The 20,454-nt window shown below is 41.9% G+C and overlaps 1 protein-coding gene across 1 annotated transcript; it reads left to right on the forward strand.

The window, feature by feature from the left end:
- Positions 1 to 19,262: 19,262 nt before the first annotated feature.
- Positions 19,263 to 20,186, forward strand: LOC147684497 (olfactory receptor 1C1-like). Its single transcript, XM_086942359.1, has one exon. It carries the CDS (start codon positions 19,263 to 19,265, stop codon positions 20,184 to 20,186), a length of 924 nt encoding a protein of 307 aa, XP_086798485.1.
- The last annotated feature ends 268 nt before the right edge of the window (positions 20,187 to 20,454 follow it).

Genomic DNA, 20,454 nt, shown 5'->3' on the forward strand with positions numbered 1-20,454 from the left:
ATAAATGGAAATTGTGTGACTGCTGGAGTTCTCACAATGAACAGATACTTTTTGAGCGGATCACTGAAATAATATCGAGAGACAGTATATCGACCATCAAGAATATCGTTGACAAAATATCGACAGACAAAATATCGAGTTTCTATCTACAAACAGGTAAGTACAAAAAAATCGAGTTATAGATATCGTTTACAAAAATATAGTTTAAAAAATATCGACTTTACTAAAAACAATGTTGAATTAAATTAATATTAAAAATAATTACTAAAATATACTTTCAAATACTTAAATTAACTTATAATAATTAAATAATTAATGAAAGTAAAAAAAAAATGTTTTTATTTCATATTTCTTAAAACATATATATATAGTAACAAAATATAAATAAATAATAGCCAATATTATTAACGTACAATAACAAAAGTGTAAAAATTACTATTCCCACTCCAAAGAGTGCAACATAGGGTATGCGTTGGATAGCGTAGGGGTTAAAATTACTATTCCCACTCCAGTGGGTGCAATAGTAGGGAAAGCGTTGGATAGCGTAGGGGTAAAAATTACTATTCCCACTCCAAAGAGTGGAACAGTAGGGAAAGCGTTGGATAGCGTAGGGGTTAAAATTACTATTCCCACTCCAGTGAGTGCAACAGTAGGGAAAGGGTTGGATAGCGTAGGGGTTTAAATTACTATTCCCACTCCAGTGGGTGCAACAATAGGGAAAACGTTGGATAGCGTAGAGGTAAAATTTACTATTCCCACTCCAGTGGGTGCAACAGTAGGGAAAGCATTGGATAGCGTAGGGGTTAAAATTACTATTCCTACTCCAGTGGGTGCAACAGTAGGGAAAGCGTTGGATAGCGTAGGGGTTAAAATTACTATTCCTACTCCAGTGGTTGCAACAGTAGGGAAAGCGTTGGATAGCGTAAGGGTAAAAATTACTATTCCCACTCCAAAGTGTGCAACAATAGGGAAAGCGTTGGATAGCGTAAGGGTAAAAATTACTATTCCCACTCCAAAGAGTGCAACAGTAGAGAAAGCATTGGGTAGCGTAGGGGTAAAAATTACTATTCCCACTCTAGTGGGTGCAACAGTAGGGAAAGCGTTGGATAGCATAGTGGTTAAAATTACTATTCCCACTCCAAAGAGTGCAACAGTAGGGAAAGCGTTGGATAGCGTAGAGGTTAAAATTACTATTCCCACTCCAGTGGGTGCAACAATAGGGAAAGCGTTGGATAGCGTAGGGGTTAAAATTACTATTCCCACTCCAGTGGGTGAAACAGTAGGGAAAGCGTTGGATAGCGTAGGTTTTAAAATTTCTATTCCCACTCCAGTGGGTGCAACAGTAGGGAAAGCGTTGGATAGCGTAGGGGTAAAAATTACTATTCCCACTCCAGTGGGTGCAACAGTATGGAAAGCGTTGGATAGCGTAGGGGTTAAAATTACTATTCCCACTCCAGTGGGTGCAACAGTAGGGAAAGCGTTGCATAGCGTAGGGGTTACAATTACTATTCCCACTCCAGTGGGTGCAACTGTAGGGAAAGCGTTGGATAGCGTAGGGGTTAAAATTACTATTCCCACTCCAGAGAATACAACATTAGGGAAAGTAAATATTTCATATATTATTAAAAAATCTATAAATGATTTATCTATTAATAATTAATTATGAATAAATAAAAATGTTATGTAATATAATAATTAATATTTTAAAATTACTAATTAACAATAATTATTTCAATTAATCACCTATTAATACTAATTAATGAAACATTAACAATTAAATATTTAATAATGAAAAATTATTTCCAAATAAATACATTTTAATTAATTTCATTATTTAATTAATTATTAATAAATTACTTCCCACCCTATTCCCCTATAAACCCACAACCCGCTACAGAAATTAAATTAGTAAAATTTACATAATTACCAATTAATCAATTAATAATAATTATTTTCCAATTACAATTAAATTAATTAACACATATAAATTAATTAACACTTAATTACAAAATACTATCAATAAAGAAATTTACATATTTAATTAATTATAATTAAATTACTTCTCACCCTATTCCCCTATAAACCCACAGCCTGCTACAGAATTAAATTACGCAATAATTATAAAAACAAAATTCATTAAATAAAATTATTTATAACATAAATACACACTTTTCACACATATTATAACATAAAAATACACTATAAACAATTATATATTATTAAAAAATCGATATTTTTAACTATCTATATTATATACTTCGATATTTTAACTATCTATATTTTTAACAGTCGATATTACTTCACTTACCTTAAAAACTATATTTTTGTTATCTATATTCTGTCCTGTCGATATGTTGTCGAGTCTATATTAAATATTCGATATTATGTCCAATCGATATTTTGGACTCGATATTATGTCTGTGCACCTTTTTGAGCCTTTGGTTGGAAATTTTTTATAGAGCTCAAAATCCTGCAACTTAGCACGCCTGAAACTGTGTCTGATAAAGTTCACTAGAAATCAGTCACCTTTGTTTCATGGGCTGCTGACACTCTGGGGGTCTTGGTGGTCTGAAAATGTTGTCAGCCTCATCTTCTTAGGCCTTCTGGAGCTTACAATACTTCATGGTTAATGCTTAGGGACCAAGATTCAGTCCAGTAAAGGCCACCAAGGCATGTCCAATTCAGGTCCAGTTGCAACTGGCCAGCAGGGCTCTTTACGAAAAAGGGATATAGAGCCTTTTTGTCTCTCTGTAGCTACAAAGGAGGTCAGCCAACTTACCCTTGGAGTTCGCATCTTAGTCCTGGGTACAGGTGGGAACAGGTCTAGCCTTTCAGGTGTCCACATAGGTCTCTAACAGCAAGCTCAGTGGATTTATGTTCATCCAAAGAGAGAGGAGAGTCCAGTGATTATTCTTATGAGCTGAGGTGTTGTAGATTTCACCAGCCAGAGGGTGTGGGTGAGTCCTGGGCCTTCCCTGTCTAGTGAGCAAAAAGTTTCCAGGGACAACCATTTTCACTTTTTCATTAAATACTGTTTGCCCTTTATCAACCTATCTGACAGTGTACTATTTTGAGGCAAATTAGAGATAGAAACATATTTCTGCTCTTGCACTGCCAGACAGGAGTGTGTCATTCTTCCTCAGATACACCATACTGGTTCTGGGACCAACTACTGCTCCCACCGGGCTTTTGCAAAGCTAGCTTCAGAGAGTCCAGGAAACAAAGGGACTCTCTTCCCAAAGTCTTCCTTTTCACTTACCTTTGAATGGAAAAGCCTCTACCTGACCACTGTAAAGGTAATGAAGTTCCTAAATGGCCCCACACTGCCTATCTTGAAATTATAGGAGTCACCTACCTCACACCCAATTCTACCTGCCAAAGCATCTAAGCCATTGTTGCTGCTCTAGGAACAGCTTTTGCGCCTCATTAAGTGGAAACACAGAGGGGGGCATTGCTGGTGGGCTAATGCTAATCAGCCTACTGGAAGTTCAGACAGACAAAGGTTAACCTTTTAACAGCCACCTTCCCTAAATATGTATTCAAAATCAATTTCACCATGAAAGTTTTTTTTCCAAACTTTAAAAATACTTATGAATTATTCTAGCAGCTAGCAAACAAACCAGACAGCAGAGTTATGAATTTATACTTAACTTAGGTTTTCCTCATAGGACAGCTACTGCCCTTTTACAATGAAAATAGCTTCAGGAGGCTGGTCATTCCAGGCACATGCCAACACTACATTTTTGCATGAGTCACAGGGTGGCAGGCTACATAGGTACATCTGAAGCCATACTTCCTTTACCATACGAATAGATAGTACAGAGACAACACAGACTTTACACCAATGGCACTTATGAGCATTAATTCCTAACATGTAATCCTATAAGAATATGGCAGCCTATCAACTTTCATACACAATCATCTTTCAGCCCCAGCCAAAATAATCTTTACCCTGCCTCATCCAACATGAGTTCCCAGAATGTTTTTTTAGATTTCCAGAATTAGAAATAGGCCACTTGCTTTCTACTACCACAGTGCTCAAAAATGGGGCTTAATTCAGGTTAAGCACACTGTTTGTTGGAGAGAAAAAGGATTTTACTTTTCCTCTTGGGTTGAACTTTCTTCCTCTTTTAAAGTACACTGGTTGCTAACTGACCAGTAAATTTATAAGAACTGTGAAGGCACAGAATGAAAGGAACCATTAAAGAGTGAGGGTGTGAAACCAACGTGCATATCTGTCACTCACTATTAGTGGCTGGGTTCCAAACTGGGCTTAATTTGTTAACAAAATAAAAGAAGAATCTGTTTCAAAGACTATTGATGAAGTACGAGTCCATATCCTCAAAAATGTGTGCTGGTGCTTACCACCTACTGAGTCGAAGGCTCTGGAGCAATGCTTGTCTGGCTGACCCCAGTGACTAGTGGAAGTGATCCCATCACCAAACTCTGATCTGTGCCCATACATTTTGCCTTGCTTGTCTACATGTACTGCCAGCTGTTCCAGCTGAGTCTCTCCCCCTGGAACCAGATAAAGTCAGTGCAGTGATGACCATCAGTGGGATCATGTCTTTGCATACACTATAACTGTGTTAGAACTGCCTTTGAATTCCATTAAATTATTATCGCAGTTTGTTATTAAAATGGATCTAGAAATTCAGCACTGACCAAGCATTTCCTCAAAAGTGCCATGAGGAAGAACACATAACCTCGTGTTTAATTGCATTTCTATTTTATTCAGCTTTTACTGAAACTGAACCCAGTGCTAATTGAAGAAAATTTGGATTGCAAGATGTTTTTAAGGAATTCAGTTGAGAGAAGAGGTTAAATGTGTTGATTTTATTTCTAAGGAAAAAGGCAGAAAATCCAATGATCTTTTGCTTTTCAAATTTTACAAAGTGGTCTAGTCAATTTAATTCATGCATAATTCTGCCTTGACATGTGGCCACACACCAATCAACAATACCTAGACCCACACACAGAGCATCACCACATCACTGAGACTCAGTGCTGACATAGACTGTTGCCAGTCATGTATTAAAATGTTGCCACATTTGAACAATTTCAAACAGAATGGTTTCTCAGGAAAATATCTCCTGTCTTCCCGACTCTATCTCCAGCTGTCTGTCTCTCTCCCTTTCTCCTTCTCCTCTCTCTCTTTTTTATGTTTCCCCTTCTCTCTTAAACTCTTATCTCTCCTCAATCTTTCGCTTCTTGTCTTCCCCTTTCTTCATTGTCATCATCTCTTCCACCAGCCTCTCGTATTTTACTCCTCAAATTCTCTTTACTTACATAATCTCGTGCATGCTATCTATCAAGCCATTTCTTTTTTAAATCTGAAAAAAACATCGTGTTCCACAGACTGAAATATTGAACCGTGTCCAGTTGTCTGAGGATTCGGCTGTATTTTCTTTATATTTCTTTCTGGTGTAGGGAGACATCCTCTGATATTTTTTTAGGATTAAAGGTATATTTTCTTTCATTGGTTAGTTTGTGTGGTGTGTATGGATACATTGCCGAAGACACACTATTCCTCTTTGATCCCGGAGTTTCCTGAATGTGTATTTATCAAAGCAGACACTGTTGTTGAGCGTTTACATTGTGCATGTGATAAATGACAGGGCTTGAGGTGATCTCTGGTTATGAATGGAGTAGAAGATGGGTAGGAATATATAGGTTCACATGGGGCGGGGGGGGGGGCACAAGCTTGATCTCAATAGCAGTTCTATATTTGGTATGGCTTTCTTGCCATTCCAAGGTCTGCTTAATTTTATAATTGTTTGATATAGGACATTTGGGGAAGTTAACTCCTCCATCTTGGTTGCATGTTGGAGTTGGTATTGGGATTTATGTATAAAGTTTTCTATAGCGCGAACTTGACCCACGGGGGTATCAGAGCGCTTTACATTTAGGATTGTTGCGTTAAAATGTACATCAGATACAAGAGCATGGTAAGATACAGTACACATAAACAATGTTTCAAGATTCGTAGGAGGGAGGGGAGGAAGTAGTACTAGCAGGGAGACAAGGAGCAACTGTGCCCAATGCCCCGCTAGGTAGGTGACGGTCAAGGGGCAAACCAAGGCCAATCTCCTCATTAGCTGTGTGGAAGCTCCATCGGTCATCAGCCATGTTGCTCAGGTTTCAGCGTTCAGTGAAACCAGTTTTTAGTTTATTTGATTTGCGAAGGTTATATACATATAGCGCTGTCTAGACCCGGAGGTATCAGAGCGCTTAACCATAGGATCGTTCCATTACAAGGTACATCAAAAAGGATTATATAGCGCTGGCCTGACCCGGAAGTGTCAGAGCGCCACAACAGAGGAACATTGTGTTACAAGTTACATCAGTTACAATAGTGTAGTAAGGTACAGTAAATAAACAATGAGGTTGAGAGAATTTGTGGGAAAGGAGGGGAAGGAGGAGCCATGACAGGGAGACGAAGACGAACTGTGTCCGATGTCGGGCTGGGTAGGTGACGGTTGAGGGAGAAACCAGGGCCAATCTCCTCAATAGTTGTCAAGCAACTCCACCGGGCATCAACCATGTTGCTCAGGTCTCAACGTTCGGTAAAAACAGATTTGAATAGATACATAGGCTACGAGGTTTGAGGTACAAGAAGGAGGTGAGGGGGAGGGAGGAAAAACAAGTCAGAGAGGGAGCTAGGGCTACCTTATAGGCAGATGGGGGTGTATGATCAAGGTCTAGTTGGAGTCCGGTAGTAGGAAGAAACTGTGGCAGCCATGTTTCTGGCATTTACCATTCCAGCACAACTTTCATAGCATTTTATTCATTGTTGTGAAGGATGATGGTGCCAAGGAGACAAGGAACCTAGTGACAGTGCTGCCTCTATCCTCGTTAATCAGATAAGATACATGATAAAGCGCTTCTGCAGGATTGGGGGCATTGTTAACATCAAGATTAGATGAGGCAATGTACCCCTAACAGAATCAGAAATCTTCAATAAATAAGCATCATAATCAGCTAAATAAGCCTTCTAGAGACAGAGTATAAGTTAGAAACCCCGAAGTTTTAATAAAAACACCAAGGGCCATATTATAAAGAACAGCAATAACATTATCGCCGCTTTAGCGGCAGGAAATGGCCACTAAAGCGGCGATAAGGGGCTTGATAATAAGCCCTTGAGAATTCCCATAGAAACCCAGGTTTGATGTCCTTCACACCAGAACCTGGGCTTCTATGGGAATTCTCAAGGGCATGTTATCAAGCCCCTTATCACGGCTTTAGCGGCAGTTTCCTACTGCTAAAGCAGCGATAATGTTATCGCCGTTCTTGATAATATGGCCCCAAATCTTTACAAAATGCAACAATATAGATAGTTTGATAATATAGGGATTTAGCAAGGCTCAGTCAAATGCAGCTGTAAGTGCAACAACATGTTCTACTTCCTAATCATGAGACCGACTGACATGGGTCTGCTTTCTAAAAAACAAGCAAAGATTTTCCAGGCTCACTTCTAATAACAAAATCACATATAATAAACTGCACAGTGAAAATGGCACTACAGTTTTTGACCTGCCATCCTTGTGAGGTACTCCGCCAGACTTTCTACCTTCAACCCTTACTTTGCTGACCTCGTTTTTGTTGGCTTTTATGACTCTGTGCACTTTACCCCTGCTATCTAGTAGTAAGATGCTTCTGCACCTGCTCTAAATCATGATAATATTGACCTACACTCGATTGGCACATATGATTTACTTTTAAGTCCCTAGTATATTGTTTGATATATACCCAGTGCCTGTAAATTCAAAGCTTCTAGTGAGCTGCAACACTCATCGTGCCACCCACTAACATAGCCTTTTAAACATGTCTCTGCTGCCTGTAGTGCAGTTTTAAACTGTCATTTCGATTTGGAAAAATAAATAATTTGCCTGGCCTAAACCTTCCTTAAATGTCCTTTATAAGATAGTTTCTAAAGGCGTTTTGTGCAGGTTGCAACTCCTTCGCATCTGCCACCTTCCCGGAGAGCTGGAAGCATGCGGAGATCAGCGCCCTACTGAAGAAACCCACCGCGGACCCCACGGACCTCAAGAAATTCCGCCCCATCTCGCTCCTCTCATTTCCCGCCAAAGTCATTGAGAAGACCGTCAACAAACAGCTGACCGCATTCCTCGAGACAAACTGCTCCCTCGACCCATCACAGTCCGGCTTCCGAGCAAACCACAGCACCGAGACCGCACTCATCGCAGCCACCGACGACATCAGGTCCCTACTCGACAACGGGGAAACTGTTGCCCTCATCCTCCTCGACCTATCGGCTGCATTTGACACTGTCTGCCACCGCACCCTAAAAACCCGCCTCCACCACGCCGGGATCCAAGGAAAAGCCCTGGAATGGGTCACCTCCTTCCTCTCAGACAGAACTCAGAGAGTCCGCCTCCCTCCCTTCCGATCAGTGGCCACCAAATCATCTGCGGTGTTCCACAAGGATCCTCACTCAGCCCCACCCTCTTCAACATCTACATGAGCCCCCTCGCAGCCATCATGCGCCGACACAACCTAAACATCATCTCCTACGCGGACGACACCCAACTGATCCTCTCCCTTACCAACGACCCCGCCACCGCCAGAGCCAGCCTCCAAGAAGGAATGAAAAACGTAGCAGCATGGATGGAGCTCAGCCGTCTGAAACTGAACTCGGACAAGACGGAAGTCCTCCTCCTCGGACCATCCCCCTCCGCCTGGGACGACTCCTGGTGTCCCCCGGAGCTAGGCAATGCCCCCATCCCCACGGACCACGCACGCAACCTGGGCTTCATCCTGGACTCATCCCTCACGATGACCAAGCAAGTCAATGCGGTCTCATCCTCCTGCTTCAACACCCTGTGAATGCTCCGCAGGATCTTCCGGTGGATCCCCACCGAAACCAGAAAGACAGTCACCCAGGCCCTCGTCACCAGCCATCTAGACTACGGGAACGCCCTCTACGCTGGAACCACAGCCAAACTACAGAAAAGACTCCAACGCATACAGAACGCCTCCGCACGACTCATCCTGGACATCCTCCGCCACAGCCACATCACTCCCCACCTGAGAGACCTACACTGGCTCCCCGTCAGCAAGAGAATCACAATCAGGACAATCAGGCTCCTCACCCATGCACACAAGGCCCTCCACGACATGGGCCCAGCATACCCCAACGACCGCCTCACGTTCTACATACCCACCCGCCAGCTCTGCTCCGCCAGCCTCTCCCTCGCCACCATCCCACGGATTCGCAGAAGCACCACCGGAGGAAGATCCTTCTCCTACCTGGCAGCCAAGATGTGGAACTCCCTCCCCACCCACCTACGGCTGACGCAGAACCATCTCGCCTTCAGGAAGCAACTCAAGACTAGCTCTTCGAACAGTAGTGGCAGCCCCCCCCCTTCCTACCCTCCCAGGGCCTTGAGACCTTTGCCGGTGAGTAGCGCACTCTATAAATGTGTTTGATTGATTGTTTGATTGATTGATATTTAAAAAGTATGAACACTGTACTTATGTTTTACATATCCTGGTAGGGAAAAACTCATACATTTGTTTTTCGCTGCTGTAGACTAACACTGGGTTACCTTTTTACACTAAATATGTGATAACTTCAGTTTGAGACCAGATATGGAAATGCTCTTTACACTCAAATACATGGTAATTTAAAATCCTCTTTAAAGGTAAAGTCAGATTCTAAGTTATTATTCTAAAATACTACTTTTAGAAAGTTGGCGTTTTTCTGTGTAAACCAACTGTGGCTTTCTACCAGTGTCCAGGGTCCCCGACTGTGATTGCCTCTCTTATTGTGTGTTGTATATTCTTTCCTAACATAGGGATAAAAGAGGACTAGTTGTGAAGGAAGTGAGTCTTCCTGACAGCATTAATGCGATGGAGCTGTGCCCTGTCTTGGTTACACTTCAAAGAACCCTGCCTGTCACACTCACATAGGAATCTGACACCAGATCTGCCCTCGCCTTTGTCATCCAAGACCATTTGGAGTCAGTACTAGCTGAGGGAACGAATTGACCAGAACCAGATTTGGGGGTAGGTCAGGGAATTCCCCCAACCTAAAGGCTGGCACCAGGTTTAAAAGTGGTGACTTCAGAACCTCTCAATAGAACACATCTGGGCCTATGTAAGTTTGAGAAGAAGGAATGCACTGCCGTCTGAAGAAAGGAGACTGAGCCTGCTTGCCATGAACTCAGGGTCCTGAGGAAATACTCCAAAGGTCAGTTGGCTGACCTCCCATGTAAGCTACAGGGGCATGGCAAGCTTGCCAGATGTCTTCCTGCATTCACCCAGCTGAACAACACCAACTGGACCTGCCCTAGCCCTGCTGCTGGCCTCTACAGAGTGAGACCTGTTCCCTAAGGGATGTCCTTCAGTTCCTGGACCCTTGTGTGGCTTCTCAGTGTACTCCTTCTGAGGAAAAGGTGAAGACACAAAAGCTTTGGGCTCCTCATACCGCAAAGTTACCTCTTCTTGCAGAGGAATGACCACCGTTGATGACCGTCAACGTGAATCCCCAGCGAGATCTGTTTTTTTCTGACAGTGAACTTTGGTGACAATCACTGCTGTAAGCATCCAGTGAGACTTGAACTTTGTGGAGTTAGTGACAACCACTGTCGATCACCAAAGTGAAGCTCCAGTGATGACCGGCTCTTCAGGAACAGTGGCTCTTAGCACAGATGTGAGAAGGTACGTTTTCAGTGCGATCAACCTGGTCTCTGTATCTGACCCCAGCTCAATAGTGGTAGGCCTAAACTTGTGACTTACACCCAGTCAAACATGACCAGATAACCATGAGGAAGGCTTTGTGCTTTTTGGATTTGTTTTTTTACCTAAAAGGTTAAAGTCTCATATCTCTCGTTCTACTGATGGGATTTTAGTACTTTTGGTATCATTTTATTAATTGAATTTCACTCTATGTTCCTAACGTGGTTTCATGTTTTATTGGTGTTATGTTTTCAATGTATTACTGTTTGAGTGCTGCATAAGTACTTTGCACATTACCTCTACATTAAGCCTGACTGCTTTATGCCCTGCTACCAGAGGGTTAAGCACAGGTGTATTTGGTGCGATATGTGGTTGACCTTGACAAGGATTGGGTTTATTATTTGAGTGGGGTTTATTTTCACCCCTCTCAACTAATATCCCAATTTCTTAAAGTTAGCATAAGCTTATCATATTGTTGCACCAGTTTACTAAATGAGAATCCAGGACCAGATCTACTATTAGCCCTGAAGAAAAATCAGTTTTGGTATTTACTAAGCCATGCAATGCCACTTTGCATGGCTGTGCATAGTTTAGTAACTACAAAGTAAAACAATGCAGCACATAGCTCTGCCTTGCATTACTTTGAGTCAAGTAGATGTTACATGGTGTTCCCAGGCACCCATCCATGCATTTTGAAACAAACCCAGATTTACAAGGGATTGTAATCTGTATTTGAGCCAAAATTGTATTTCTCTTTGTTTATTCCTCCTTCCATGTGTGCTGCATTCTTCAGCTCATATAGAAAGAGGAAAGATGCCCCTTCCTACAAAATATCAATACAGCATATAATGCAGGCACCCTTGAACGATGGTGCAAGTTTACCTGCATTGGCCATAGGCAGCACACACTGCTTCAATGCAAAACAAGAGTAGAAATGCTCCACATTCTTGTAAATATGGAGCATTTCTGTACTCTCCCTTTCACTAACACAGCACAGCAAGTTCCCCTGCTGCCCCACATTGTGTGAAATATTAGCAGATGTGGCCCACGGATTGTAATGCAGCATCAGCTAACACCACCCTAACACCATACCCTCAATGACTGTTAATGTAATCCCTTTTGACTTAACGTCATCTGATATGACAGTATAAGTGTAGTTACACTCAAAACGATGCCAGAAGTCTGTAATGAATAAACTTGCTGTGGCAGGAAAAGGCCTTGAATGGTTACATTTTGATGGATGAAGCCATTCAGGTTCAACATGTACACAACAACAAAGTGTTTGATTTCTGCATATACTGCTGTGTGCAGAGACAGAGTGAGACAAAATGGATTCAAACCTAGTTAAGGACTTGTCTGACCAATGTCAAGAAACGTTATGTACAATGCAGTAGTCTTGTTTCTTGTGCAAAATATTCATGTTATTAAGAAAATATTATTCACTAGCAGCCCGCCCCAGCATTGCCTGGGGCAGAAAGGGGCTGGGGGCAGTACACCCGCTCCCACCCGACCCCCTCCCGCACCGACTCCCTCCCGCCTCGACTCACTCGCGCCCCCCTCCCGCCCGACACACTCCCGCCCCCCTCCCGCCCGACTCACTCGCGCCCCCCTCCCGCCCGACTCACTCGCGCCCCACTCCCGCCCTGACTCACTCGCGCCCCCCTCCCGCCCCGACTCACTCGCGCTCCGTCATTGTTATTTAGTGCTGCCTCCTTCTTGCCTCCCCCTGCATCACACAATCTCACTTTCCCTTTCCTTACCTGTGCCGCCGCTACTCACTGCACAGCCGCTCCTCACTCTACCGCCCTCCTCCTTCGTCGTCATCACGCACATCGCGTCGCGGCCAGCGCTAGGTCCCGGCCGGCGCTACTTTCAGGGGACTACTTTGTTTACAAACCTAATTTTTTTTTATTTACTTTTTTTTTAAATTTATATAGCCTATGTCCATCTACACACCCTGGATAATAATCAAAGGTGCGAACGTAGCAACACCAACTGCTGCACTGCTAAGAATAGGACAACAGTCCTTCACATTTAGACCATTTTTAACATTTCACCGAAGTAATCCATTGTATTCCCATTTGGTAAACGTGTAAAGTTATCCATATTTTCCATTCTTGTGCAATCACTCCGGAGACAGATGAGTTGACCTGGAATGCGTTATTCCTCATTTTCAAATGCCATATGCTGTTTATCCAAACTTAGACATAGACACGTGATGCCAACTGCCCTTTTGACCCAGTGCAATAAAAGACCCAATGCATTTCGAACATAAAAAGTTCTTCAGCAGGGGTGCTAAAATAAATCATAAAGAGCTGTTTGAACTGTTTCACAAAACAAATGTGCACTAAATGATAAAAACACATGATACATTTAGTCACTGACCACCCCACCCTCGCTGCCCTCGTTCAAATCACCCTTCCATTATCATAATAAAATCAATAAAACAAAACAGTGCCCTCCAACCTGCCCATTATTCGTAACAACCAAAAAACAAACAGTGTTCTTTTACCTTAAGGGGTCATGGCTAACAGGATAACGTGTGCGTGTCTCTCTTCGTTATAGAAACCGAATCAACTTCTCTCTTGCACAATGATTATATTTTAAACTTGCTTGCACACGTTTCTTCAATTAGTCCCCAATTAGTGAAACCCCGTGACCTCTTTACCACACATAACCAAGAACAGAATTTACTGCCTTTTCAACCCATAATGCACCAACCCTGTTACCAAAAACGTGGTACCCCCAGGCTGCATAATTAGAATCAACCTTGTACATGAAATAAATGCAAACATATATGTGACAAATACACGCCAAGAATGCATAAACCATCAGATCATCTAAAAAAATTAATGTCCGTGATGTGCTCTCAATTTAACAATAATCCTTCCTTTCAGTGAAACGGGAAGCAGTCCGAGTTAAATGCTCCGAGTCATCCGATGTAATTCTGTCTCCTTCGTGAATTAAAATTATATTAATGCTTTCATTCATATTCCGTTAACTATGGGGTGCATCTCGCCTTTGGGCCAGCGCTAGGTCCCGGCCGGCGCTACTTTCAGGGGACTACTTTGTTTACAAACTTAATTTTTTTTAATTTACTTTTTAAAAAAAATGTATATAGCCTATGTCTATCTACACACCCTGACATTTTCATAGATGTATCGGGTGTGTAGATTGGCGCTGTCTTTCCTGAGTTTACCTGGCCAAAAGGTGCAAGTTCTCTCTTAATAATAGTAGTATAGATTAGTTAGAAATATCTTTAACAATGGGGAGTATAATTTTGGATGTTAATATTATATTGCGGGAATCTATTCTATCCCACCATGATAGGTTTAGTGGACTTCAGGTTCATTAGCTTTTTTTAAAAAATCTTTTACATCAATAGGACAATCTTCATTAAAAATGATAATTGTCTCCAGGTAAAAAGTCAGACAATCACAAACATTATGGGCCAGATTGCAATGTAAATCGGAAAGCCTCTGACCGCAGGTCGGTGGCTTTCCAACTTACATCGTTGGTTTCAAATCTGACAGCTTTATTACAATAAAGGCTGTCAGATTTGAAATGGGCCAGTCAGACCGACTGGCTTCCGATGGGCTCAAGAAGCCGGTGGGTCAACTGGAGGCCGCTCATAATCCCCTATGTACGGCATTTACGCCGTGGGGATTATGATGTCGCTTTCCAACAGGATTTTCATGCCGGGCTTTTCAACATGCATAGCATGTCGGAAAGTGACTGTGGCTCCTGACGCCCCCCTTGCCACAGCGTTCTCCGGCTGTTATTCCCTGCACCGAGTGACAGGCACCATTATGAGGATTAACAAAAACACCCATTTCTCTATGGGAGCTTGTGCTATGGCTGGTTTACAGCTGCAGCACAAGCTCCCATAGAGAAATGCAAGTATGCAACCGCACCATGTGCGGTCACGTTTTAATGGCAGTGTAGGGATCGTCAACCGGAGGTCGTCCGGTCCCAAGATTGCGGCTATGTCGGGTGGACCTGAGTCCTTCGAATGAACTGTGAAGCTTTCTCCCCCCCCTTTTTCCCTAAATGGGTTTATAGTAAACAGTTGATATTGGGAAATATTGTTAGCTATTTCCTGATCTGGGAGTTCCTGTTGAATCCATACTTTGAAAACATTGTCATTCTGACAAATTTAAAATAATTAAAAAAAAATCTTTTGTAGAGCAAAATGTAAAAAGAATTTAGAATCTCATATATAAATGAAACTAAAACAGCAATTAGATAGATCTCCTGCCTAGACACCAGTACTCAATGTATATGAAATACTACATTCCCGATTTAATGCACTTTTACTTTTTTATAACTCATTGCAACTCTTTGTCTCAGATTAATATAGTGTTAAAAAGATTACCATTGAATACCTATAAATAACACAGAATATGCTTCATTTACTTTCTTCTAAATATTTGTTTGAAAGAGCAGGACATTCAGTACATTTCATGAGGCTACATAGCAGCTCTTAAACAAGCATTGGCAAATGCAATAGGTTTCCCCCATGTGATTAATAATACTTTTTTTGGGTAAATTTTAGCTTGGTGCGCAGTTGTGCAATATAAGTTAAAGAAACTCTGTAAAAGTATGTTTTAGTTGATGGGTAATTTAAGGGGTGGGAGGTAATCTGTGCAACCGTAATTTTGCTGTGGAAACCTGCAGCTTATGTTCGTCAGCCAACATACCTTCATGAGTCAGTTGATTCCGATCATCAAGTCCGACAAAATCAAACTTATGAACTATGCAGATAATACGCAGCTTATGTTTTCTTTAGATGGCAACCAGTCTATATCGCTTAATAGCTTCCACGAATGCATGCAAGCAACCGCCAGATTGCTTTCTTACAATGCCACGCAGTTCTACGGGGAAAACCCTAGATTCTCTACGGCACGCCCAAAAAAGTTCCTCGGCCACTCCCGGCTAACGTCTGTCCCACGCCGTCTGACAAGCCCCCTATGCCTTATGAGGCTGGGCGCAATTTGGGAGTTGTTTTTGATAATAAACTGAGTCTAGAAAATCATGTAAATAAAATAGTTGGTACATGCTTTGCCTCATTAAAGCTCTGTGGAAAATACTTTCCATGCTACCCATGACTGCCAGAGCCCTTGTGGTGAGAAGTGTTATTGTGAGCCGCCTGGACTATTTTAATGCCCTGTTTTTGGGGGCCTCAAAATCTTTGATCGTAAAACTACAAAGAATTCTAACTATAGCTGCAAAACTAGCCCTAAAGAAGCCACGCAGAGTCTTGGCCTCTTTGTCCCTCAAAGAGCTCCATTGGCTTCCAGTTCCACCGAGAATTCAGTTTAAATCACTCGGTATTGTCTTCAAGGCCCTGCATGGTCTGGGACCAGCACCATTGCAGGAAGAATTTGCTTGGTACGCCCCCTCAACAAGCTTGCGTTCTTCCGCACCTCATTTGGGACCATATGTAGGTAGCTAAATACCGGTCGGTAACGTCCGAAAATCGGTAAATTTCCTGTTACCGACCGGTATTTAGCCCTTTGCGATGTAGCAGGCTGGATTTAAGGATTCGGTAAAATACCGATTCCTTAATTTAAGGAATCAGTAAATTACCGAATCCTTAAATCCTATGTAGGGAGCACTCAAGTGAGTGCATTTTTCCTTTAAGGATTCTATATTTACCACCAACTACAAGTTGGTGGTAAATACCGAATACTTTTAAAAAAGCAATTTTGTGTTGTTTTAAAAGTGCCATGTGGCAGACATACATGTCCTTAAGGCATGTATATGCGCCACATGTTCACACATGCACGATTCAGGGGTGCAACAGGGTGTCAATGTGACACCCTGCCACCCTTGAATATGCTCCCTCTATTACCCATTCGGTATTTACCGAATCGGTAATAGTGAATCGCTTCCCATTCATTCCTATGGGCCTCAGGCCCATCGGAATGAATGGGAAGGTATTCCTTATTACCGATTCGGTAATTACCTTATCGGTAATAACGAATATTACCGAATTGGTAAAATTTGCTGATTTTTTCCTTTCTATTTACCGATTCTTAAATACCAAATCGGTAAAATTCGGTATTTAGGAATCGGTAAATAGAAATTACCTACATCTGGCTCTTGGTGAGCACACCTAGAATCAGAACCTCCAGGTTTGGAGGTAGAGCGTTTAGATGTGTGGCTGCCCGTCTTTGTAAAGATCTCCCACCCATTCTTCGAGAAATAGAAGAATTTGTACCCTTTAGGAAGATGCTTAAAACGTGGCTCTACCCAAGGGTGTAATGCAGTATATTCATCATTGTTGGTAAATATGTGCATACCGGGGAGCTAACTCCAGCACCAAGATACCCGTACTGCAATACAATACAGTACAGTACATGTTGGTTAAGATGGGGAGATTAGGTAAAGGGGCGAGTCCTGAAATAAAAGAATATGTAGAAGAAAGCATTCACCAACCCTATCCTGTCCTCAGGAATATGTTTTTATAATTATTTTTCTGTATGTTTGCAGCATTGACATAATCCACAAAGGCATGAGAGAGCATGATAGTACATATTCTGATACAACAGATGCATAATTTGTGTAGATGAAGAATAAGTTATAACAGACTAAGCACTTCAAAATCATACTTTAAGCCCAATACCATTTTAGCTTTCAGCATAATTTCCACCTATAAAGGTTCAGATGAATAAAGTGACTGCTGTTTTCAAGAGTAAGCTGAAGAAAAGGATTCAAATGTTTCTCTGATTTGGTGAATTTCGGGGCATATCAGCAACAGCAGGCGATAATCATCACTAAGCGCGCCTAGTGCAACGATACTTATCGCCGGCTATCATCGCAGAGATAGCGCGCTATCAGCAACCCTTATATCCAATACGATAAAAAAATTCCAGCGATAGCTGCAAAATGTGCGATTATCGCTGGAAATCCAGTGATAATCTCACAGCAATAGGCAAACCCTTGTAGCTAGGGCAGGGTGGTCTCATCCTTATTATCCACCACCCATAGGCTATAATGGTTTAGGGGCATATCAGCAACAGCCGGCGATAATTATCACTAAGTGCGCTTAGCGCGAGGACAATTATCGCTGGCTATCTCTGGATTTTATCGCAGAGATAGTTAGGGCAGGGTGGTCTCATCCTTGTAATCCACCACCCATAGGCTATAATGGTTTAGTTAGTTTAAAAGCAGGCGTAATGAAATCTGCGATATGCCGGTTAGTGCTAGTGTAATCGTCGCTATGCAGGTTAGCGTACAGCTTGATAATTGGAGAAATGTCTGTTAGAGACATTTCCCACTACAATGACAATCTGATTATTTTTCAAGCATCCGGTAAAACGTTATGAGTTTGTGAGGAAAATACATACTTTTCCACACTTTTGAAAGAGAGGTACTTGATATCAAGCACACCTGACAAATAGCTGACTTCTGCACCTACAGTTTCCTGGTTTATCTCTTTCTCTGAGCGTTTTGCTGCAAATCAGGACCATGAACGCATGGGCCCAAGCTCAGGTGCCAACCTTTCCCTTCTGATTTCTGGCATAAAGAAAAACCTCAAAGTCTAATAGTAAACCAGTCTGAGACTCCATTGGGACTGTGAAAGCAATGCATCGGACCTTGTGGAGCCATGTGAGGCCTCCTGTCTTTGCCTTGCTCTTTGCAGGTGACTTTTTTGCTTCCCTAAAAGTGACAAAGAGTGAGAAGGTAAAATGTTTGACTGCGATGAGCCCCAGACCTTTGCCCAAACTTACTCCCTTGGTGGTCGTCACATGGGGTATTTTAGTAATAATCCTCCATAAATCTTGACCAGAGCAAGCCAGAAACCTGTATTTTACCTCTCTCCATTACTGATCAGCTTTTGAGGATGCCTAAGTCCCTTTCAACTGCACCCCTTTTTTGCATTGGATGTTTGCTACAAAGTTGGTATATTTCAGATATTTTTAAGACATTTCAAAACTCCTAATCCCTATGTCCTATTTTCCCTTTTGTGGTGTCATTTTAAGCTTTAGTCTTCCTTCCTTTCAACTAAATTAGTTTGGGAATATTAAACTATATATTTTGTAAGTGGAAAGAATTTTTGGGTGATGCTGTATGTGTGTCACGTGCAATTGTCTTTGAAGTAGGTCATTCTGTTTAGGCTAAACTACAAACAGTATGCAAGAGATTCTTCACCGAAATCTACCTCCTTACTGGGCTGATTATGAGAGTGAAGCAGCAGCTCACATAAAAAACAAAGGTGTTCCTGTAGTTTCAGTTGGGAGGAATGACTATCATGATGGCATGAAGTCAATTACTGTGCCCCTGTGTGTTTGAAGAGAAAGAGCAAGAGAGTATTAAAAGAAAGAAGTATGTAGTTATAAAGTTAATGAATGAGTAAAATGGAGGTCTAAAAAGGAGATGATAGGAATTAGAATGCATTTGGGGAACCTCAAGCTTTCAAGGAAGGGAACATGTTCATAGGAATATTTCATAATACTGACATACATATTATGTGCTTACCATGTTTGTTATGAACCAACACATTACCATAACTGATATTGCTTTGCCATTCTCTGTCTTTATAGGGTACATTAAGTATGGATAAAGGCAATCGAACTACAGTGACAGAATTCATCCTTGTTGGATTTACCGATCTTGGTGAGGATCAAAAACTTCTCTTTGTGTTTTTTTTAATCACATACATTACCACACTTTTTGGAAACACGGTTATCATTGCATTGATTATCAACGACTCCCACCTTCACAACCCCATGTACTTTCTCCTTTGCTGTCTGTCGGTGGTAGATATCGTTGTCACCTCCACCATCATCCCAAATCTCTTAATCAACCTTCTTCGTGCCCTTAAGACAATTTCATTCTTAGGGTGTTTCTCTCAGATGTTCTTCTATCATGCCATTGGTAATATGGAAAGCTTCCTCCTGGCAGTAATGGCTTATGATAGGTATGTGGCCATCTGCCGGCCTCTTCATTACACATTGGTGATGAGTAAGGAGCGTTGCATCCTCTTTGTCTCTGGATCTTGGGTCATCGTCTGTCTACATTCATTGCTGTATGCAGTCTGGACCTCAAGGCTGACTTATTGTGGGTCCAACATAATCTACCACTTCTTTTGTGAAATTGTACCAGTCTTCAAGCTCTCCTGCTCAGACCTCACAATTATTACACTTGTAGACATAGTAGAGGCGAGCTTCATTCTAAGTATCCCTTTATCCTGCATTGCCATCTCCTATGGTCACATCATCATCACTATAATGAAGATGCCAACTGCTGTAGCCAAGCGCAAAACGTTTTCCACCTGCTCCTCTCACATTATTGTTGTCACACTCTTATACGGGTCAGCACTTTCTGTGTATGTACGCCCCCCTACAGCCACGTTTGTTCCCTCTGACAGGATTGTAAGTGTAATGTACATTGTTGTGCCCCAGATGCTGAACCCTTTCATCTACACTTTCAGAAATAAGGAGGTCAAAAGAGCCTTGAGGAAAGCACTTTGTAGATAGATATGTGGGAGTAACTTTGTAGGTTTGAATTTACTAGTCACTGACTAAAGAAATTCAAATTTCACATGCCAGCAAGCTGGCTTTCTAAGACTAATCGTATAAGAGTAATGCAGACGAATGGATGATATGGCATGTGACGTGATGTCCATTAATAAGGTGCACACTTTTTCATATATTTGTAAGGAGCACTCTCACACTGGATAGTATCCTCATGGTGAGTCGGTGTGCATGCAGCAAAGTCCAGGGCCTGATGTCATTACTCAAAAAG

Source organism: Lissotriton vulgaris, chromosome 10 (genome assembly GCF_964263255.1).
Source record: "Lissotriton vulgaris chromosome 10, aLisVul1.2, whole genome shotgun sequence".
NCBI classification, from domain to species: Eukaryota; Metazoa; Chordata; class Amphibia; order Caudata; family Salamandridae; genus Lissotriton; species Lissotriton vulgaris.

Coding starts and splice junctions, on each gene's coding strand:
- LOC147684497 (XM_086942359.1), top strand. CDS start 19,263: ATGGATAAAGGCAATCGAACTACAGTGACAGAATTCATCCTTGTTGGA.